The 24,599-nt window shown below is 43.8% G+C and overlaps 1 protein-coding gene across 3 annotated transcripts in view; it reads right to left on the bottom strand.

The window, feature by feature from the left end:
• TSNARE1 (t-SNARE domain containing 1) overlaps positions 1 to 24,599 on the bottom strand; it is a 1,194,676-nt gene that overhangs the window by 804,248 nt on the left and 365,829 nt on the right. For all 3 annotated transcript variants that reach the window (XM_078686668.1, XM_078686667.1, XM_078686669.1), the window contains one exon: positions 1,159 to 1,281. In XM_078686668.1, the coding sequence (XP_078542794.1) occupies positions 1,159 to 1,243 (85 nt within the window). In that variant the 5' untranslated portion in view covers positions 1,244 to 1,281. The remainder of the gene's footprint in view (positions 1 to 1,158; positions 1,282 to 24,599) is intronic.

Here is a 24,599-nt window from a genome sequence, read left to right as displayed (position 1 = left end):
TAAATGAAAACAGCTCTGATAAGCTGAAGCGAATCCCTTGCATTGTGCAGTCTAAGCTCTCGACTTTGCAGTCCTCTATTCATCCTAGTTTCTATTTTTACAGTAGGGAGGGCTGGGCTGAGGTGGATGTCAGCTTGGAAAGCCAATTCGCAGCAAACCTGGCAGTTACAAATGCTTGGAGCAGAAACAAACCCACCCGTGGTTAGCACTGCAAGTCCTTTGTTAGGTGAAAATAAAATGTTTGGCTAATTTATACCCTGAAAGCACAAAATTGACTCAAGCAAGGTACCCGACAATCACCCTGATCAGCATCATTGCAATAGCTGCACTAGCAAATAGCAGTGCAGTGATGCTAATTTAATTTGATATCCATGGTACAATCAAATAAGCAACAGAGAGAAAACAGGGAATATTCGTGACAAAAATAAAATACTTCTGTTTTTTGGATTCTGGACCTTAAAAGCTTGGTTAATTACCAGTCAGATTTAAAATCTGCACTGAATATCAATCTCAAAAAAATTGTAACATCAAGGACATTTTGAGAGCTTGCTGCATATGACGATCTTACCAGATCTGTCTCCTTGAGACCAATAAGCAGTTCCGAAAGAACTGCTGTGTTTTCAACGAGGCTGTGCCATCGAAGGGGAGGTCCCAGGGTGCGGCTCTCAGCTGGCCATTTAGGACATAAACATCTCTAGATATGCATTAGGGGCACTTAAGTGTTTATGCCTCCATTCGACAATATATGCAGGATGGAAAAAAAACATTGAGGAAAAAAATATGCATTAAAAAATAAAAAATACCACAATATCTGACAATTACAGCAAAGAACCCCCAAGAGATGGCAACATTGAACTTAAAATAAACATACAGCCCAGTTTTGGCATTTACATTATACACAAGTGGATCACTTAATTGCAACTAATGCTATAAACTCTTAAAAGCAAGAGATATACAGTGCTTCACACAAACACTACAAAACTACATCTATACAAAAATTCTAACTATTGAGGTTTTTCAGCTACTCCGGTTGCACAGATGCTACAAAAAAATATAGTACTGCTGTTTGACGAGTACGGAGGTTTCCAGAGCTGTTTATTAGCTCAACTCTGTACCCACGGTACAGGAATTCAGCAGAAAAAGTGTGTTGTACATTACCTAAGGGCTGGTATCCTTGCCGGGAAGAACCGCCAAAGGGATTTCTACCTCCAAACGAGCCTCCATCAATTGACCCATAAGACATTTTCTACCCGGTCCTTAAAAGCAGGTGCCCTCACCAAGCTGAAAGAAAAACATCAAGCAGTTAGTAAAAAGTGCCCTAGCTAAGAGCTAAGAACACACGGGTGAAAAGTGAAACAAGAGAGTAGACACAGCATAACTGGACGTCTAGCTTCACTCACATCATTCTTTGAAGCCCAATCACTTCGGTTTGACCACAGTATTTTTTGGCATGGGTTTTCCCAGTGCAGCTGTCAAACAGATCTGTTGCTAACAATACACAGAGAGCTAGTGTTAGGCCTGTTCATTTCAACCACTGACTTTCTTTAACAAGCTACTTTCAGCCATTGGCTTGAGATTGTGTCAATCATGTCTTGGCTCAGTCAAATAGAGTATTCATCTTTCTTATAATGCCATTGGATATTTGGGTGTATCCTTCCACATCCACTCGAGTGCTTGCACTTAACTACATGAGGGACTTTTACAGCTCTGTCTATTCCATTCTGCTGGATTTCCTGTGCGTCTCACTCTAGTGTGCTATAAATACATGTAATGGCTCATTAACCCAGACGTATTGAGTTTGTCAACACCTCTTGGCTTTTACTCCAACTTTAGGCTCTCCTTGCATATAAAAGTAAATATATAATAATTAAAACAAAGCATAAGGGCATCGCTGAAAATGAGATTGGGCAAGCTAGGGTTGGTATTGTATGGGTATTTTAAGGAAAAGTACCTAAGAAGCAGATGAATATGAAATTTAAATATCAAATAAAATAAACTTGGTGGCTCAAATTTATAATAATTCAAATTCTATTTCTCTCCATGTAGGTTGAGTAGAGACCGAAATGTTGTGTGGCATATCGCATGATAATACAAGCAAGCCAACTGAATTCCCACTATATGAGTGTGACATCAAAGAATAAAACAGGCAAATTATTCAAACACTGATCCACAAAATCTGGCTAGTAATATATTGATTTGCAATTTGTGGTGGCGAAAGAAGCGAATTCTCCTTCTCTAGTCACATGTTCTGGGTCACAGAAATTGCAGTTCTTTATAGTTTCTGTATCTAGCTTTGATGAAGGGTTAAAAGCATCGGTGAAGTTTTGATGTTGATAATAAAACCAAAAGTCAAATTCAGGTATAGTAATTAAGACAATGCAGCAGCTATTTGGACAGGTAACTAGAGTTTAGAGTAGCATTCCTGAGCAAGGAATGGCGGAATGGTTGATGGACCCGGAAACAACCCCTGAAAGTTTTCTATTGACAATGAAGGTCAGGAGACACAGAGAACAAGAACAGGCTCAAGCAGACCTCACAGACGAGTGGAAAGCATGCCCGTGGAGCCTATCCTAAGGGGAACTCATGACAAGCTCCTCTAGGCAAGCAGTGAAGTAAAGGTCAGAGGTATACACCTAGACTAGGATCCAATAGGGCTAAGATATGTGCTAACAGCATCTTTGAGGACATCAATTTGACCCTTGTATGAGTGTAGGTATATAATGTGGCATTTGTTTAGTAGGAACCCAGCCAAAATGCTGGAGGCGGCCAGCTGGAATCGGACTGTTACTGTAAATGTAAATGTAAATGTAAATGTAATGGGCATTTATAAAGCGCTTCTTTCACTCCAAGGGGTATCTTGGCGCTCACACCAACCCAGGTGGAAAAGGTTGGGGGGAAGAAGACAGCTTGGTGAAAGATAACTTACACTAGTGCTCTGCATGCAGCATCTGTGAGGGAGAACACCCAAGTTTTCAAGGCTTTCCTAAATTGGTGTTCATGGGACAATGACCGTAAAAAAGGCGGAAGCTTGTTCCAGGCCTTGGCGCCTAAGACAAAGAGGGATTTCCCTCCTTTTGTTGCCAGACTAAATCTGGGAATTACTAGCAGGTTCTGGCTAGCAGACCTCAGGCAGCGGGTAGGATGGTACCGTTTAAAGCCATTAGACAGATATTTTGGCCCTTGCTGTTGAAAGGCTCTAAAAGTGATCAGAAGAATCTTAAATAGGATCCTTTTGCCAATTGGTAACCAATGGAGCGTGCTAAGCGCAGCTGAGGCCGATGACTTGCGGGGCCAGCGTAGCACCAGCCGGGCGGTTGCATGTTGGATCATCTGAAGCCTGTGGAGTATGGACTTATTGACTCCAGCATAGAGGCTATTGCAGTAATCCAACCTCGAGGTTATTAAGGCGACTGCAACCGTTTTCCTGGCGGATAAAGGAAGAAGATCGAAGAATTTCCTCAGAGATTTAATTATGTGAAAACACATACCAGCTACGGCCACCGCTTGCTGTTTGAAAGACAATTGGTCATCGAATTTGATGCCCAAATTTCGGGCAGACGAGATGGTGTTAGGGGGGGCTTCAGCATCATCAGGCCACCAGTGTTTCGGGGAAAACAGATTTTGATTACCGAACGGTAAGATTTCCGTCTTGCCGGAGTTACATTTGGATTGGTTGCTAGTCATCCATTCAAATGTAGCCGTCAGGCAGTTTTTCAAGTTTTCCTCGGCACCAGGCAGTTCCCTATCTAGCACCAGAATAAGCTGTGTGTCATCAGCATATGATATTGTGCTAATTTGGAATGACGCAATTAGCTCCATCAGGGGTGCCATGTACAGGTTGAAAAGTACTGGGCTTAGTCTAGAGCCCTGAGGGACCCCAGAGCTGATGACTTTAGCTTCAGAGTGGAAAGGGCCCAAAACTGTGACTTGGCGTCTGTTGTTAAGAAAGTTAGTCAGCCAAGCCAAAGCCACCCCTCCTATTCCTGCAGTAACCATTCGGTCTACTAAGATGGTATGTGAGACCGTGTCGAAGGCTGCCGACAGATCAAGTAAAATCAGGACAGCCTTCTTTCCCTGGTCAATGGCCATTCGTAGGGTCTCTGCTGTGAACAGCAGGGCTGATTCGGCAGAGTGTTTCGACCGAAACCCTGACTGGTTTGGGTGGAAGATGTTATTCTCCTCCAAGAAGTTCGTAAGTTGTTACTGCACCGTGATCAAGCATTCTTTAAAGAGAGTGTATTTTAAACTTTTCCCAAAATCGGAGCAGGGGTTGGGTGGTCTTAATGGATATCTGGAGGTAGTTCCCCTGCTGCATTTTTAAGCAAAACGCATTGACTATCTGCAACTGAGTGATGAAATCTCAATGTGTCTTGGCACATGTGATGGTTGAAACAGAGGCCTTGTGTAAATATTATCTTGGGGATGGTTGGAAGATCGTAACATATTCACCCCTTGATATTTACATATTATTTTCATCGTCACAGTTAGATCTGCACACGTTAAAAGAAAGAAAGAAAAACAGAAAACTAGAAACCTTTACACAGAATAAAAAGCAGAACTTGCCTTCAAAATTATTTTAGCTAACGTAGCCCAACATCATTATAAGGGGACTCTTAAAATTGCTTTTTGTATGAAAACGAACACTGAGCAACATACCAGTGCGTGGAAAAAGTATAACAATAATTCATGAACACAGTTTTTCATTATTCCCAGATTACCCAGTGTCACATTCGTTCATGGGTGTCAAAAGGCAGACAGCACCTACTGGGTCCCACAGGGGTGGTTAAGGACCTCTGTCACTGATGTCCTGGGAACAACTCTCTTATTACCCAGGAAATTGGGCTCAGCACAGACCTTTCCATACATCGGACTCTCGGGTAGCAAGGAGGAGCAGTCACAGGCAAGAGCTCGGAACTCAATAGTCAACTGTGGGCCCTAGAAATCTACAATATAAATGTGTCCTCAAACATTGGGTACATTGAGTAGTGTTAATCTCCAATTCTATGAGGCAATGTGTCCTTAAATATGAGTTTCAAAACAAATTCAAAATGCAGTCTGTGAGTAAGGACGGATTCAAAAAAGGGAATTCGAGATTGTAATTAGTAATAACTATGAAGGTCAATTAAAAATATTCGAAAGTACAATAGAAAATTATGCAGCAATAAACTCAATAAATTACATTTAAATCAAGATATCAAAAGAAGAATATAATTATAGGCAAAAATCAGAGGAATGCAAAGTCAAGTCAAGTGAGCAGCAACATCAGTAAGAAATAGGACAGCATCCCTAGTAGAGGGTAAAAGAATCTAGCTCACTCCCGGAAATTCAAGGGTTTAAATAAAGTTTTCTTGCATAGGAAAGTATAGAAACTGCAAAGTCAGCACATTATGATCATTGCTCCAACAAATCACATTTGGGCAATTTTAAACGTCACATAACCCTATCACCTTAGCACTAGAATGCCACTTGAAAATTGATTCGCCCCTTCTGAACAAAAATTGCCTGGGGGTGTCAGCACAAACTAATTCCATAAACAATAGTGAACTATTGAGATTGAATGTAATACCGTGTGCAAACGAAAAGACCTTGAATTATTTTGCAAAAATACTTCTTCCAGCAGGCTCTTCTAAAACAGTGTCACTGAGAAATAAACAGTCCACATCTTGCTACACATAGTGTCAAGCGAGAAATATAAACACTGAATGAACATTATGATATGGCATCCATTTTGAAGTTGGTGTTGAGGCCTAGTTAGCCTCATCCAGAAAAGAGCACTGTCAATATACATGTGTGATTTGAGGTGCAGAACGACTAATATTAATGTATAAGTATATCCAAGATCCCAACGGCAGACTTCTAGCTCTGCACCTCACGCTAGTTCCATCAGTTCTTAGGTCCTGTGCAATTACTCCCCAGCACCATTCGTTGCGAGGCGCATCTTTGTTCCAGATCCCGAAAAGTTGCTACAAGTGGGGGTGCGCTAGGCAATGTCTTTTCTTTAATTCAGTAGTAAATAAATTTCAGCCAACATGTTTCGTTCCAGCAAGGAGAACTTCATCAGGGCTTTAATATCACCAAGATGTATCAAGAACCTTTATACATTCACCATAATTCTCTCCAGTTTATTGCGCTGGAAGCCGTCTGAGTTTCCCAGGCATATTCAAGCCTGTAGGCGAAAACCGTCAAGACGATGGTGACATTTGTCGGATATGGACGTCATTATCGTCTTGACGGTTTTTGCCTACTGGCTTGATTATGCCTGGGAATCTCAGACGGCTTCCAGCGCAATAAACTGGAGAGAATTATGGTGAATGTATAAAGGTTCTTGATACACCTTCGTGATATTAAAGCCCTAATGAAGTTCTCCTTGCGGGAATGAAACACGTTGGCTGAGCTTTATTTACTATTGAATTAGAGAAAATATATTTTGAAATAAAGGCTTTTTGATACTACAAGTGTTTTGGACTTCATTGCCTGGCGCACCCCCACTTGTAGCAATGTTAATGTATACTTTAGTTTAAACAGACACTTCGACACAACTAACAGACACAATAATTTGATGTCCAGTTCAGTGCTTGTAATTTTCTAAAATCAAGTACTTTACTCTCAGCAGAACCAAATACTAAAAATTCAATTAGATCAGAAAATACAAGGTTTAATACCAGGGTGCTCTATAAGTAGTACCCTCTTTTGCAGTATTCTCTCCCCACCCAGGTGACCCTCCTAACATAGGTTTTTGTATTTTCTGGCACAGGCATGAATTTGGCACAGGTACTTTTTATGTCAGTGTTTGCCCCAGAGGTTTCATGTGGCCAACTCAGTTCAATAATTCTCAATCTAAGCTGAGTTTGAGTGGAAAGTCTGAAGTCTTTGCTTGCGGTCAATTGCAGCAGAGCATATCTCAGCCCATTTGCCCCGGCACCAGATAAAAGCCTCAGGGTACCTATGCAATGGTTACCCAGATCCGGTAATGCGATCGGCATACCCCATGCCGATTGGCAATAGCCTCTCCTCGTCACCAGCGCCCGTGGATGACTATAACATGTGCTCAGATGTCAATGCTTCTTCGACAACTGCATCCTTCTAGGCAGACCTGGCTGGACTTAGCAGCAATGAGTCTCCCTTCCTTCCTTCTGGTGTCAGCAACAGCAACACCAGCCCCCAACGCACAGCAGCAGTCAGCATATACAGCCACTCAATTTGGTGAAGTCTTTGGGCAGCTGCCAGGAAGATCAGCTCAGAGAGACCAAGAGATCCATTTATGTTACAATAAGCCACTCCTGGCTTTGCTCGCTAATGCCGTCTGCTTTCTCTGGGGGTTCCTCACACCATGAAAATCTCTTAGCAGGCAGGCAGGCTTCTCGCATTAGACAGACCCTCAACTTCTCCAGCAGAAGTGCAGACATCAATTGAAGTCCCCTCACCTTTGGGAGACTGGCTGTCAGTCAGCAAAAGACAAACAATTGAGTCAGCAAACCTAGTTACACAGCATCACTGAGTACTCCGCGGAGCACTACCTTCCTGGGTCAAGAAGAACTTGCCACTGTTACAAAGTAGGGCAGTTTGTAGCTCACTTTTATAAACACATTTTGCAGAAATTGGATGTAGATCCACTTTCTCAAACACAAGGATCGGTTCGGGTGGTTCATTTTCAAGTGTTCTTGTAAAGCTACTCTACAGACTCAGCCATTGTGTAAAGTGACGCTTTGCACAGCAGTTAGCACTGTGTTGGCTTCAAACAGGAGCACCTAAAACACGAGCACAATGAATTGAGAGATTTGTGCACTTGGCTGTCATCAGCCTTCCTGAAGAAGTAATCAGGGAAAGAAAAATGCATGCCTTGCTTAGAAACTTCCCCACCATAGACAACAGAAACTGCAGTCTCAACCCATAACTGTACTATTTATCAAATGGCACTGATTAGGTAGAACTAATCAGCAGCGACTTCGTAACAAAGTCTTCATGGAATTTCTAAACATAGCCCTGCCTCAATCTGCCTCACTTCAGTGTCTAAGTTGCCACACTCGATACACAGGAAATCAGTCAATACACCTCAACTGTCTGGAGACACTGTCCTCACCCTCAATCTTTTAAACCAGGAGCCTCCAAAATGGATCCCACTAGCTTCATATTCAGATTTATACACACAGTCCTGCCATCATACAGGTACCATACACCCACTGTGCACACACATGCACTCAACATGCACAGACATGCACTCAACATGCACACGAGGTCAGCACAAGGATATGGGTATTTACATAACAGCGGAATGTAAAACAAGGAAGGTCAGTAGACCACGCTCTCACTGACACAGGGAAGAATGCCTCCAACTATAATCACAAAATAGGGTATGCAGCACCACCGCTTCAAGTCATGCACTTGTGACAGGGACACAAGTTCAATATCATGAAGGCACACTTGGTGCCCTTCCACATCACAGGACAAGTTGTGAACCACACACTTTTGGGGACAGACCAAGGCGGTGCGTCCTGCTGGGTCACAGGACAAGTCGTGAATCTCACACTGTTGGGGACAGACCAATGCGGTGCGCCATGCTAGGTCACAGGACAAGTAGTGAACCTCACACTTTTGGGGACAGACCAAGGCGGTGCGTCCTACTAGGTCACAAGACAAGTAGTGAACTTCACACTGTTGGGGACAGACCAAGGCGGTGCGCCCTGCTGTTGTAGGGCCATTCCCATCTCAACACCCAGTTCAGAGGATGTAAATGAGTGTAGTTAATGGAGCAGTACTTCACCGAAAGGCTACTAGTTGACTTGAAACGCATTCCACTCCAATTGTGTCAAACATACGTTTTGTAGCCATTTTTTCTCCATCTGATGAGACTACACTTGTGTTTCCTCCAGATTTATTAAACAAAAACATAAATTTTTAAGTATCCAGTATCTGCATACAGGATGACACCTGCATACTTTAAAGAAACCAACTGTCCTTATACGTGCACAATGAATTCACAAATATAATATGGAACATCAAGGTTAGAACTTCTGAACCTGGGAACAGCAGGTCTCCTAAGGTAATCACCGAGAGGCCCTTAACCGAGTATGAAGTCTGATCTTACTGATGAAGAGAAACTCAAAATACTCGAATGTTCAGAAGATTAATCATTTCTAGGCAGTTTAGTTGGAAATGGGTTGAACTGTAGATGAGATCTGAACTAAACGGAGGGCCTGCAACTTCTGCCAGAAGCCGAAAGGAAAGAGTTTTTATTTCAAGACTTCTGAAAGAGTTCCAGCCAGTTGCCGCTCGCCCACTGTGCTCTTTACATCTGGACTCTGTTCTTGACCGGCAAAGGAATCTTTGACCAATAAAATCAAAGTCACAAAAAACACCAACAATTGTGAATTTATATGCACCACTCGTTCAAACAGAAGACAAGCTTCAGTGAAAGCACAGTAGGAAGACCTGTAAGGCAGATAAATAGGAAATATGAATTACAGACGTGACGCGTTAAAAGTCAATGTGCTTGACATGCAGTGAGGGGTTTTACGTTTGAATCGATTTCCAAGAAATCCTTCGGAGTAAGAGGAGAACTGCTTAGAGTATGATGGTTCCATATGGAATCAAATTTGCATAAACTAGGTTTGAACTAGGAATGGGAAAGAAGCTAACTAACGTTTTATTTATTGTGTACTTGCTGTTGTACAGAGTGCAAACTAGAAGCAATGATTGCGTCAGTGTGCTGCACAGAGCTCTGGCAATAATAGTTTTATGTTAAACATGCATGCAACATACAATCAGCACATATTGCATTAAAGAATTCAATAAGCCTAGAATATTTCACATGTACAGATTGACGAGATTAGTCATAGTTTGAGCAGCTGGCTGCATGTAGTGTAACGGTCTGAATGTTTCATTGATAGGACAATAAGAGGCTTCTCTATGAAATAACTGTTTAATAGAAAAAGCCATAGAATCCTTTTTCGAAGACAGAACAAGATGGGACCTGGAGCAGCTAATTGCGAAATGAGCAGTAGATCTTGCATGCAAAACTGCTGATTGACTGATAAAGCGTTCGCCGTTTATTCTCAATATGGCAATTTTCAGTGGTTTATCCCATTGTGAACGACCGGCCTAATGAGCCCCTTGCTCAGGCAGAGGTTCCTTCAGGGTGGAAGCAGGCTCTTTTACTCCCTCTACTTAAGAAGCCTTCTGCTGATCCTAAGATTTTGAGTCATTGTAGGCCCATCTCGCTTCTCCCTACTATGTCAAAGCTGGTGGAAAAAAATGGTAATAGCTTACACTTTTCTTGGAAGAAAATCATTTACTAGATAACTCGCAATCAGGTTTTCGCCATGGATGTATCACTGATATAGCTCTTCTTGAGGTCTGAGTATATCAAATTCAATCTTCACCAAAACTCCCCAGTTACTGTAACAGGCCCGGTTCTAGCGGGTGGGCCGGGTGGACCAGGCCCACCCAAACATGAGCCTGGCCCACCCAAACAGGACCCTTGGCCCACCCAAACAGGACCCTTGGCCCTCAGCAGTGAGGGCTGGAAGGCAGGCGCGCAAGTCGTGTGTGTCAGCCCGGGCCGAGACAGCTTTCCCGGGCGCGCACACACACACACACACACACACACACACACACAGACAGTTTGAGGTTATCGCAGCCCAGCACCCGAGTACTTCACAGGTCTTTAAAGACCATTAACATGTTAACGAAGCTTTGTTTACTTTTTTCACCTCTTCATCTCTGCATGGTGAAAGGTGACAAATCCTTTCTTTGACAATGGTAACTTTTGGTAACCTTTGCCTACTGTCCTGCTGCGTTGATATTTCTTTTTCTATGCAGCACAGGAGAAAAGAAGTTTGTTTATTCTTAGTCACCTTTCCTGACCCCTGCAGTGGCTTATCACATCAGGCTGTGACACAAAGGTTGACTAATGGAGTAGGTAAGAGAATGTGTTACTACATTTTTTTATTTTTAAAATCTGCACAGGCCCAGCAGGACACATACTAAGTGTGTGCTTCATTTAAATGTTTTTTATCTTGATCATGGCCAATGCAGGACAACAATAAGACAATACAAAATGCCCAGATAATGCTGGCACCATACGCGTGCACATCTCCTGTCAAGGCGCGACATGCTTACCACATACAGCATTCCTCACCCCACTCACCGGCTCTTGTGGGGACTGTACGCGGCTTCCCGGCTGGTCTCGCCTCTTCACCCGGTCACTGCAGCAACACGCGGGGCTTCGTCTTGCTCACAGGAGCCGCGCCTGAAATCCTGCCCCGGCCGCACCATGCGGCATTCAGGAAGGGGGGTGGGCTACCGCCGGACTTCCTCTACTGCTTGCCAGTGTGAGGTGGGCCCCCGCATTCGCTCGTCCACGCGGGCTGCAACACGCGGGCTCCCTCAGCTCACGGGAGCCCCGGATACTTCCGGCCGCGTGCTCCATGTCCTGCCCATGCCCCGGGAAAGGTTGCCTGACTTCCGGGTGGCGCTGAGAGCGGCCCAGAGAAGGCTTCCAGAACAGCTCTGGCTGCAGGCGGCGTAACGCGGGGTGGGCTCCCGCATCATCGTTTTACTTTGGTGGTTACACAGTGAGTCTTTTTTAGTCTGTAAGCAATATTTTATTTAAATAGTTGGCCCAGACAGTGCTTTGCCTATAATAACTAAAATAGTCAATTCATCACCTTAAATGCAAACTAAAGTATTGCTTAAAACCTTCTATGATTTTCTTTCACAGACATGAATGTGTTGTGTAGATTGAAATAGTTTTACCATGTGCATGTGCTTCCGTTTGTATGTTCTACTTTCAACAAAGTTTGCATTGCCACGTTAAATGGGCGGGCTTATTTGCAATCAATTTTATTTGTATAGGGCAGTGACTTCACGTCAACTTCATTTAGTGTAATGTCATTGCTCATTGTGCATGTTGCATACTGACGTGTGCCATCATATATAATGTTTTTAAAGCCTTGTGACTGCTAATGTGTGACTGTATTGGACTGGTGTCCTCGTCCGGAGGCACCTTTAGAGCTCAAGCAAACCCATTTAGGCGCTGAGTGTCCAGAGAGGAGCAAAGGATTGTTTCAAGGCCAGGTGAAGAGGTCTGTGATAGTGCATTTAGCTGACAGACCCTCTCAGGCGAGAGGCGAAGGACTCGATATTTCCGTGGCTTGAGTGGAGTTTGATTTGTAGAGTGGGTTTTCCAATGTTGAAAGTTGATGAGGGGTTCAGGGTAGGTGGGGTGTAGGCGACCCTCTATCGAAACTTGGGTAAATTAAAATTATCATAAGATAACCCTGAGTGATCCGTTGTAGTGGTGGAGCTCGTGCTAACCCCTGGTGTCTGCCGCAGAGTTGTCTATCTGCCAAAAGGTCTCAGTAGGGGTAACATCTCAACACGCATCTTAGCTCGATACGTGTTGAAGGCATTGTAGTATGTGGTGTTGCATTCATTAGTTTCTTGTCCTTGTGGACTAAGTGGGAACGGTGTGATGGTGTGTGCCTGTGTGTGAGAGAGCGCCTGTGTGTGAGAGAGCGCCTGTGTGAGAGAGCGCCTGTGTGTGTGAGCGCCTGTGTGTGTGAGCGCCTGTGTGTGTGAGCGCCTGTGTGTGTGTGAGCGCCTGTGTGTGTGTGAGCGCCTGTGTGTGTGTGAGCGCCTGTGTGTGTGAGCACCTGTGTGTGTGAGCACCTGTGTGTGTGTGAGCGCCTGTATGTGTGTGCCGCAGGCGTCTGTGTGTGTGTGTGTGTGTGTGTGTGTGTGTGTGTGTGTGTGTGTGTGTGTGTGTGTGCGCGCACTTGTGTGTGTGTGTACACCTGTGTGTGTGCGCGCCTGTGTGTCCACCTGTGTGTGTGGAGGAATAAGGTGCTGGCGGAAAGTAACTGGTTGATACAGTCCACCGAGAAGCTGTTCTGTTCAGGTGGGCTGTTTTCTGAGAGATCTTGTAACAAGCATTTGCAATGCAATAGGTCTTGCAAATATACGAGAATTTGAGCTGTTGGCATTGTAAATGACAATGCCTTTTATTTAGGTTTTGGGTTTTAAAATATAAATAAAAGGCACTGTCATTTAAAATACTATTAGCTTAAACTCTTGCAAATGCGAAACCTATTGCATTGCAAATGCTTGTTGGTTCTTGGTACCACCAGTTGCCTTTGGAGCAAAGATTGCAGGTGTCTACTAGGAGAGTGCCATCTAAACATAGTTTTTAATGTTGACAGGTAGGGAAGATGCAGTGACTTGTGTTCCATACAGAGTGATTTAAAGCAAATGCTATTTTTCGATAGGGAGGCAGTGCAGGGATTCTAGTCCCTATCTGGCGGATTGTTTCCTGGGAATGTCCAGAACAAGTCTTGCCATTGCATTCTGTAGCACCTGGCGTTTATACTGCATACTCTTATTGGCGCCCAAGTATAGAAAGTTGCAGTTATAGAGTCTGGACATTACCAAGGCCAGTGCTACCTGTATTCGTGCTGGTCGTTGGATGAGAGAGAAGATTTTTTTAAATATCCTTATAAGCCAGGAGCACTTAGAGATGGTACGTTTTTTGGGATATTAAAGTTGAGTGCCATGTCCATCAGAACTCCAAGGTTCTTAGCCTACTTGCTCGGGACAGGACAGCAACCTAAGGATTGAGGCCAGCACTTGCTGTTCCACTTTGATGTCCCTGATCCGAATGGCATCACTTCAGTTTTCTCCCCATTGAGTTTCAGGAAGTTAGCAGACATCCATTCTTCCACTTTGGTCATGCATCCGAGAATATTTTCTGCCATTGAGCTTGGATCTTTAGGGATGTTAACCATAATCTGTGTGTCATCTGCATATGGCACTATCTCTAGACCGAATGCGTGAATCACGGTTGGCAGGGGTGCCATGTAAAGATTAAAAGAGTGGGGCTCAGACAGGGTAGAAGAAAAGGAGTCTGAGTGAAAAGATTGTAGTTTCACCCATTGTGATCTCCCTGTGAAGTATGAGGACAGGAGGACTAGTGCTTGATGAGAAACACCAAGACTCTGGAGTCTGTCCTGCAGCAAAATGGGTGAGGTGATGTCAAATGCTGCTAACAGATCCAAGAGAATCAGCACTACCCCCTGGCCTTCACCCACCATACGCCGGATGTTATCAGTGGCTGATATTAATGCAATTTCCGTCCCGTGGTGTTTCCTGAATCCAAACTGAGAATCATTAAGCCAGGATTGTTGTTCTGCCGTTTCCATGAGCTGCTTATTGAGGTGGAGCTCCAAGATTTTAGCGGGAAATGGAAGCAAAGATATGGGACCTACCTTGCAGTCGGTCCCCTGGATCTAGGTTAGGTTTTTTCATGGGCGGCCTAATGATGGCTTGTTTCCAACTGTGCAGATAAATTCCGTATAGAATAACATTATTAATGAGTTTGCAGAGGGGTTCTACAATAGTGTTTGCTGCCATATGGAGAGCTGCTGGAGGACAAGTCTCCATAGGTGAACCAGCGCGTGTTCTCAATAGATATTGTGCAACCAGTAGGGGTGAGAGATCAGAGAATTTTGAGAGACCTTTGTTCTCGTTACAGGGCTTCAGAGGCACACCCTCAGTGCGCCTTCTGGATACCTGTGTTTTAGTGGTAGATCCAAAGGATAAATCAAAACCTGTATAAATATTCATAATTTTTGATTGAAAGAAAATGGCCAGTTGATCGCAGAATGCTTGCTATAAAATAGTCCCTGGACTCATTCCAGTGAATCTCCTAATATGTGCTCTTGCGGAAACTCCAACCCCCAAAACTGTTGACACATTCTCCAAGGTGGTAAAAATATCTAGTTCAGGCTCTCCCCACTGGTCAAATACACCCTGCACCACCATGGAATGTAGGCCATCCTTGTGAGCTGAGAGGCAAAGTCTGTGCAGTTCGTCCATACTGGCATTCACGGACATTGCCAGGTGGTTGGTTTCCAGGAACATGTTCTGGTGCTCCAGCTACCTCCACAGGCACAACACCTCCTGGAACAAGGCCAAGAACCCCATGCCATTCTGCATGTTGCAGTACCGCATGGTGGTAATGTTGTCGATGAGAACCTGCACCAGCCTCCCCCTCGCCTTCAGGTCCAAAAGGATGGCCTATAGCTCCATTTGGATAATATGAAGCAACAGCACCATTGGAGATCTGCACAGACTTTGCCTCTCACATCTACACCTCCTTCAGGTGAGAACCCCAACACAGTAGCCATACGTTTGTCACCCTCTCAGCTCTGCACGTTGGAGTTAGAGTGGCCTGCCACAGGACAAATTCTGAACAGTCAGCTACCATTTCAAATCTCGATGATTTCGGTAAGGTGCCTTGATACTCACTTGGATTTCAGTTTCCATTGCAGGGCTTGCATATACCTCCTAAAGTAGTTGACAAGGATGATACATGGAGCCAAAAAGCCTCAGAGCCACTTTCGCTGGGATCCAGGATCAAGCCTGAAATATCGGGGTCGTAGCCCAAATGTCCCAAATTTGTTATGGCAGAGGAAAAGCCACTGAATCCAGGATCACCCCAATTAAAGGAAACATCTGTGTTAGAATCAAGTGGGACTTCAGCTAACAGCGTTAGGAGTCCTACAGTCGTCCAGTGGTGGTCCCTGACTGAATGAGGAGCGAGATGACTGCATGCCATCATTTGTGTGAACCCTGAGAGGCACTAGTGAGGCCGAAGTGTAAAACGCACAATGGAAACACCTCTAGCCCAGCTTGAATTACAGGTAATGCCTGTGCAGGACAGATATATGAAAATAGACCTAATGCAAATGCAAGGAGACTATCCTGAGTCCAGGGCGGAAAGGGTATGAGCCAAAGTGAGCATTTTAAATTTCTCCTTCATAGGAAGGGGTTGGGGGCTTGAAGGCCTAAGACAGTCCTTTGGCCCTGTTCTCTTTTGGGTCGAGGAAAATTTCTCAAATCCTATACCCATTCTATCTCAACTTTGGAGAGAAATAGGCATACCTCCTGCATAAGGAGGCCAAATGCTTCTTCAAAATTTGTTCTGCTGAGGGAGAATAATTGGGTGAGAAAAAAAGAGGAGATGGGGTGTAGCCCTTTTAAAAATCTACAAGACCCATCTATCGGACGTGATGTATTGCCAGCCTGAGAGGAAGTGTGACTTCCGCACTTCATCAGTTGAGCATGAGACACTAAGAACAAACTAAAGTGGTTTGTTGGCCGTTGTAGCAGAGAAAGAGTAACTGTTGGCCTGTGCGTGGTTTGCTAGTTCCATGGGCTGCAAACGGACTAGGCTGTCTACTGCATTACTGGCTGAGAAAGCTGTTGCTTACTACATGCCAGCCCATTGGAGAAGAGCCTACATTTGCAGAACTGGTGGGAAAATTGCTTTGCAGGGTCAAACAGCCATGAAAAACACGCCACAGCTCTACTGTTTATTAAAGTTTTCCACAGCAAAGTGTCCCTCTTTTTTTTGAAGAAGAGACCCACCAATGGGCATGTCCATTAGCGATTACTGCACATCGCAAGAAAATCCAGTTGATCTCTTCCAGGTGTGTCTGTGATGTACTACACTAGAACTGACTGCCTTGTCAATGAAGTATCCAAGCCTACATGGTTAAACACTTTGCCACATCCTGCCCATTGTGGATCGTCTGAGCCACAGAGGTCTTCCATGTCTGCTGGCTTTGTCTCTCTGGCACGTTGTAAAGAGGATATTTTTAACTGACAGGCAGACTGTGTTCATATATCTCAGTGCTAGACTGGCACAAGAAAACATTTGCTTGCCAAAGGTATCCGGGGATTGGTCAGAAATTAATTAGGATTGACTGACTGGTCAAAGTCTTAGATTAAGACTTTCTGGAGTAGGGTGTGCCGTGAGAAAATCTGTGTCACCAGGTGTTGGCCTGTGTCACCTGGCTACCTGCAGACTCAAGAGGCAGGCAAGAACATGTTTTCGACCAGGTACACAAAGTATGTGTGATGGTGACATTAAATGGAAGCTGGCCCTGGCTGTAAAATTTCTGTCAAAACATCTCTTTTCATCTCAGTGAAGGACATCTGTAATGCTAGTACCTCAGCTACGCTCCAAACCACCACTGCAAATGAAGCACTTTCTTGCGTTTGCGGGCCATGAGGTGAATCAAGATGTGTTTCAGGGAATGTATCAAGCCCATTGGTGTTTCGTAAATCGAAGTACAATGCATCATCAGTATAATGAGGGGGAGCAAGCCATCCCACTTACCATAATTTCCAGTATCATGAGGTGCACCCTTTTCTGACACATGATCATAGTCTGAGCTAAAAAGAAAATGGAGCCTCTACTGATAGTTGTGGCACAGTAGATGCACTGGTTTACAGTAACAACTGGCTGATCCTTTGCAATATAAAACAAGTTGTTTTGAGTAATTGGAAGTCCAAAAAAGGTAGAAGCAGAGCTCTGGATCCAAGTCGGAAAGCGCAGAAAGAAAGGAAAAGGCGTTAGCAAGCTGGGATAATGCTTAAATTAAGCGCTACTCTGTCATTTTTATAGCAATATAGTCAGCACGGAGCCATACAGAGGCAATTATCAGTGTGCAAGTCCACACCTACAAAATTCTCCGGATCCTGGCTGGTGCCTGGGGAATATTTCATGGTGAGAAATCTAAGGTTAGAAGTATCCATCAGAAAGATTCATAGTATTACTACTACGATTAGGCACTCCCTATTAGTTAAATGTAGATCCAGCCACTGATAAATGTTTTAAATACTCCTATTCCCTTTTGCTTCTGTTCAAACTTTCTAAATGTTCCTCAATGTCCTGGGAACAACTGCACTGGTTGCCAGTCCGTAAGAGAGCGACGTTCACAGGTCCCACATACCTTAATGAGAGGATCATTGAATACTGTCCAATGAGAGGATCATTGAATACTGTCCAATGAGAGGATCATTGAATACTGTCCAATGAGAGGATCATTGAATACTGTCCAATGAGAGGATCATTGAATACTGTCCAATGAGAGGATCATTGAATACTGTCCAATGAGAGGATCATTGGATACTGTCCAGCCAGGACCCGGAGCTCTAAGAATGCTCGGATGATTCAAGTCCCCCATTTTAGAGAAAGCGACGGATGTGCCTCCTTTGTGGTACTTGTTACCAAGATCTGGAATCAGCTTCCACTTTAACTAAGAGCCACACGGATGAAGCGGTCTTCGGAAAAGCACTGAAAAGCCACCTGTTTAATCTATAGGTCCCGCTTCCCATCCAGTCTTTCGCCATAGCGCCGGGACACTTGTTGAGTAGCTGTGTGCTATACAAAATCAATCATTTATTGAGTCATTCATTTACAATTACAGTTCCTAAATCTACAAAGCTAGGCCAGAGAACAAAGTAGGGTTTTGTGCCTTCTTCACAAACATCATAATATAAATGAACATTGTGTGCTTCCTCTGTCAAGGTGAAGGCTGGAGGCTCTTCCTACGCAGAGTCCTTTAAATCATGCCTGAATGCTACGGGAACAATCAGAAGCAATTACCTTGAATAGCATAATTTCATTAATTCTAGACGACACTCTTGCCACAAAGGTAACAGGTTACTAGGAGCACAGGCAAAGGACAGGACAGAAATCAGCACAACAAAGTCTGTAGGTCTTTCTTGAAAGCTCTATGATTGAACACCAACCAGAGAGCTAAAGGCAGATAATTTCTAAACTGCGGTCTAAGCCCCTGAAAAGACCTTTCTCCACACTGTGCCTGTTTCAATAACAGAACGTTATGCGAGGATAGTAGGCGCGATGGAGCGGGCAAGGTTATCTTGAAATTGATTCTCTTCCTGACTACCTGCCAGTCCATGGAGCACTTCTCGCACAGGTTTATTTTCGTACGTGCAAGCTAACCCGGCTGCCATATTTTAAACACGTCTAGCATCTACTTCCACTCAAAGTTTGTGAAGGCAAGCAGTTCCAAAGTGTGCATTTGTATTAACGCTGAGGATGCTTGAATCATTTTCTTAGACATTTTTCTTCACTTTCCACTTCTTCAACCTTTAATCTGAATATATCGCCATACTAAGACTAAACTTTTTCCAACTCTAAAACCAATTTACTCAACTGCTAAATCAAAGACTAACCCTATCCACTGTTCTTCTCCCAAACCATTCGTCTCACTATTTTCCTACCGTTTCCTTTTTTAAACCATTAAGTTCAAACTACATAGTTTGCATAGCAGGATTCAAACTAGTTGGCAAAGCATGATTGTTAACTTAGCAGTGTCAAGACAGCCATGTCTGCAGAAATTAAGGTAAATAACAGGGTATAGATCCAAGTAAAAACACATTCAAACAATGTGTCTGCATCTAGATAGAAGTAAGCACCACTTGCTGCCACCACTTCACCATTTGGTTTTATTTAGTTTTATATAGCACCCACACTGTGGACAGCTGTGAAAAAACCTTGCCTCCTCTGATTACTCCAGAGAAGTACTCCAGAAGATTAGGACCAATGAGCCACAAAACCTAAACCCAGAAACCTCACTTTTGATCAATGGCTGCAGTCCTTGGTCATGTTTAACCCATAAAACACACAAATGGTGATGGGAGGAATGCTTGCTTATGGTCTAACCACTGGCTATCACTTGGGACAGCATTTCAACCCATCGTTTGTCGCCCACTGTGCCAATTTAGCAAAAGGACAGCCTTAAAGTGTCCCTCTCCTAATGTGTGCCCTACAAAGCCTATGCACACCAAGATGCAGAATCTGAAATAATTGTGGGAAGTATTCTTCACAGTGTGGCACCCAACCTTTCTCTGCGAATCAAATTAACCTCTGTAAAAGATGATAATTCCTTACTTCCTCAGCAACGTCTTGCCTTGCCGCCCTCAACCCTGACATGATGATGTGCTCCCCAGGTAGAAGACTGCGCTTTGCTTAAGGGCCTGGGGGTGGGAACTGCATCATCGCGCACACTTTAGTAACAGAAAGCTTCTAAAGCAAACCCACTTTCCATCACTCTCAGCTGGAGCAGGAGTTCCAAGCCCTTGTTCTGGAGAAACAAAAGCACTGAGCGTGGTTATCTCAGCGGTAATTCATGCTTCTCCCATTCGTGTCAACTACTGAAGAAACTACAGTAAGAACTAGGCTCTTTTCACTATAAGCAGTGCCCTAATAGCATGTTTAACTCTGATGTGGCCTGTTTGTACGAGACATAAAATTATGACTCAACTGTCCTGTAACCATGCACAATAGCACCAAACATGGTCATCGACCCTCAAACAGCAGCCGCCCTCTATATCCACTGCACCTCGGTCTGAGGAGTCACTAGTCACTGACCCACCTGGTCTCCTTCACAGCTTTTGCCCCACCTTAGGGCTGAAGTGTGGGTGAAGCATATGCAAACAGAAGGCATCCCTGGAGGAGGAAACCATCTCTGAGAAAGAAAGGACAAACTTAATCCAAGACATGGACTGAGATCAACCTGTGTTGTTCCATCAATGGTTGATTGGAGATAGCAAACCCAACTCTGGAAGAACCAGCAGCAGCTCATGGACCACTTGTAGCACCTGGAGAAAAGTGCCGGACTACCCCCTGGTCTGCCCATTGTCGGTTTTTTAAACCTCTACTAATAGCAAATGAATGTTGTGAGAGCTAGTGCCCCCCCCCCCACCCTTCCCTCCAACCCCTTGGTTAATGTAAAACATTACTACTTCAATGCTGTTGTAGATGAGAAGATTTTGTGCCCTTAAAATACTTTAAATTGAAGAAGAATGCACTCAGCTCTTGGACAAGATGTACAATTGTGACCAAAGAATAAACACTTATCTCCCGAGGACGACTGCAGATAAGATAAATAGGACAACCACGAGAACCTTATTTTTCAGATGAACACAATTTTAGATCCTCCGATAGAATTCCATGGCTATCACAATTCCAACATCAGGAGAGCCAAGATCGTATCCTGAAAAAAATGAAAAACAATTTGGACCTTTCAAACCACAAGAGTTTGGTGGAACTTTAGGACAGAAAGTAACAGAAAGCACTCTGAGGCGCAAGAATCGCCTCGCACAGAAGGAAGGGCTTCTAAACCGCTGTTCTCAATGCAGCCTCATATGATCGTGAGGCGGCGTGCTTTGTGTAAGCAGGAAGGTTACTGAAGCAAAAAGTTTGTTTTTTGACAGAAAGTGCAAGACCGAAAAAGTAGAGGGCTCCTCTAGAAGTGAGTTCCTGCAGTGCATGTTAGATGACTCGCTCTCTATCAATCTAAGTGTGGCTAGATCAGCAAAGCCGTGCAGAGTGAGTAGACCACAAGAGCCACCATGGCCTTTGTTAACACACCGAGGGCAGAAACAAGAACAAATGGCATCTCAGTGTATTGGTACAGAAGACTTCCAGCTACAATATGTTTATATTTCGGTTAAAGTGAAACACAACAGTATGGCCAAATGCACTTGAAGTCCACAATGTGCAGAACACTTCTTCTCTTGCTCTCTGCCATTGTAGGTCTAGCTCTGTGACATCCTGTTTTAGCAGGACACTCTATAAGGGGGGTACTTGGTTGGGACAAGAATGGACAGGGGGATATGGAGAATCAAGTAAACGGTGAGAAGGTTGTGCCTCGATCCTATAACTGAGCTAGCATGGAATGTTTCTGCAAGCCTCAGTTGAAAAGAGGCTGTGACAGGAGACTTAAGACTGCTGGATGAGGCACCTTTGGGGGAACAAACTCCGCTTGGGCGGATAAGTAAAACTCTACAAATGCTTGCATATGACCAGACCCTTTATTGGTGCATGCTCGTAATCTGGTTTGCATGATGCACTGCTATTTGTGGAAGCAAAGCAGGAGTAGCCAATGAGCTTTCCTTCGACTTCTCACACACTTCCAGCAAGTACTAAACACTGACAGGAGGTCTTGGATCCCTCCCTAGAACCTCTGCCTGCATATATAAAGGCAGCAAAGGTATATCTGGGGTGCCGTAAAACCTGCAGCGGGTTAAGTGAAAGTAGACCCTACAAGCTAAAGTTTGGAAACATGCTACAAGTAAAGGTTTACTCATGGCCTATTCTTCCCCATGAGGCATCAAAATCCCAGTTATGGAATGATGAATTCATGTAACATCTTAAAGTGGGAATTGGAAATTATGGTCTGGTTTATTTTAGGAATTAAACCTGTGACCAGCAGATTATACAAAGTTCCTTGCAATAAGCGAAATAACGAATTCAGCTATAAATACACTTCGAGAATTATTGGAATCACATGCAACACTGCAGCAGGTATCTCAACTTCTTACACAATCTCGAAATACGGAGTGTATGTTACTAATAAAGCAATGCAGAACATACATGTTATTACCCAACTACAAACCTAAAGTAAAGAGTGCCATATGGAGCAGCACAGCCAGCTTTGAGAGAACGCTATCCAAGTGAAAAATACCCAAACTCACACTAAAAATACCTTCCCCATCTTTGAACATTATCAGTACACGTGTGGTACGAGTTTCCGGCCAGGGTGCTTTTACTGCTCAAAATGTTGAGTGCCACTACTGCACAGAAAAGTCTTGTGATTTCAATGCTCTGCTAACACTATAATGCATTTAGAAGTCGCTGGAGTAGGATGACCGGGCATCCCGCATTTGTCAGTTCTGTCCCAGTTGCTCATCATCGGTCATAGCAAATGTTACTACATTTAGCATGTTGCTCAGTTTTCAGAGGGGATCGACTGAACAGACCTGTTTCCATGTGGTCCAATGAAGAAATAATTAGCAGCCCCTAGCCAAACACAATTTATTTAACAAAGATAATTCAGTGAGCAACAGTTGCATTTAATCAACCATTATAGCCTGCTACCGAGGGCAATCACGATTCTTTAAGGACAGGAACACAAGTTATAGTAGGCCTGAGTCATCAGTGAGGGCCTATAACAAGGGTGAGAGCCTTTAACAACAGTTATTGTCTGACCCACAAGGAACATATCACTATTAGAACATTCCATACCCTGGGAGTAGAATGTTCTAAATTAAAGAAGGAGAAAGAGAAAGATAAGTGTTACAAAGTTGGAGAAGCTGGTCTGTACCAGTCATTATTGGCCCAGAACCATTCCACTGTCTTCAGTGGAGCTCACAACAATGTTTTATATAGCCTTATAGCCCACTGCCGGGGGCTATACCAGTTGTTAAAGTGAGGAGGGGTAATCGGTCCCAATCACTTACTGGATGTATTTAATTGAGCAAGATATAGAGATGGTGCTTGTCCTTGACAGGGGGGAGACCCCTCACCCCCTAGACACGAGAGAGTTCCAAGAGAGGTCAGGACAAGCCAAGAATTGTTTGACACGAAGAAAATTCCAATGAAGGGTATGCAAGATAGTGATTTTTATTTATTTGTGCTTTTGACTCGCTTCAAGGGCTCCGAGTCAGATCGCAAAAAAAGGAGTAACAACCCAACATGTGTTTCGCCCTCTTTAAATGGCCATCCAGCCTGGGGCTTCCTCAGGGCTGTACACATCAGCATTAAAGGTACAATGAGAACAAACAGAACCACAACACAAAACATATAGAGATAACCGAAAATATGCAGTGCGCAGGGTGCCAAGAGTCCCTCAGGCACATATGTAAGACAGTTATATGAAGGTGTGGCATCAATATAAATAAAAAAAATTAAAAACAAAGTGCATAAATTCCAGCTACAATTCAGGACGCACAAAGGCTGAGACTAAAGTAACAAGCATTTGCAATGCAATAGGTCACGCATTTGTGAGAGTTTAAGCTATTGGCATAGTAAATGACAATTTTATTTTATTTATGTTTTAAAAGTGAACACATAAATAAAAGGAAATGTCATTTACAATGCCAATAGCTCAAACTCTCGTAAATGCGAGAGCTATTGCATTGCAAATGCTAGTTTTCTTTATGCTTCCCATCCGTGTTGCTCTTTATGCTACCCCCGTTGCTTCTGCACCTCCCACCCTTCAACCATTGTCTCTGCTGCTTCTTCCCCTCCCACTCCCACCCTTGTCTGTGTTGCTTCTTACCCTCCCCTGTCCGTATTGCTTCTTTCCTCCCACCCTCATTCTCCTATCTATGTTGCTTCTTCCCTCTCATCTCCCACTCTCCTGTTGTCTATGTGTCCCCCTCACCCGACAAAATGGAAAAAAATCTCCAAGATGCCTCTGGTATTGCCTTTTTTACGGTTTCCACCCTCTGCCCTGTTGTCCATGATGCCCATTCCCACCCTACATAGAGAATACTTTATTATAGACCTGTGTAGCAAAGCTGAGCATAGGATTGCTTATACTATAGTATTGCAAAGCACATCCTATTATGGGATCGCAAAGCATAACATGTTATAGAATATCAAAGCAGGAGCACAGCATACTACTAACATTGAATATCATGGAATAGCATAAGAAAGCATATCATGTTATGGAAAAGCATAGCAAAGTATTGTACAGCAAACCAAAATATGGCATGTAACATAGCGTAGTTTGCCATGGCAAAGCATAGTTGAGATTAGCAAATGACAGAATCCCACAGAAAAGCCTCTCAAACTGCAGTGTGGGGAAGCAAATCGTAGTACAGCACAGCGTGGCCTAGCAAGGCACAACATAGCAACATATAGCATGGTGATAATCCGATGACGCAAAAAGCATAGTAAAGGGTAGCACAACACTGCTTAGTACAGCTCCCCCGACATC

This window comes from Lissotriton helveticus, chromosome 4_1 (assembly GCF_964261635.1).
Source record: "Lissotriton helveticus chromosome 4_1, aLisHel1.1, whole genome shotgun sequence".
Classification (NCBI taxonomy): Eukaryota; Metazoa; Chordata; class Amphibia; order Caudata; family Salamandridae; genus Lissotriton; species Lissotriton helveticus.
The sequence above is the reverse complement of the archived record's forward strand: the minus strand, read 5'-3'. Positions and strand labels throughout refer to the sequence as shown.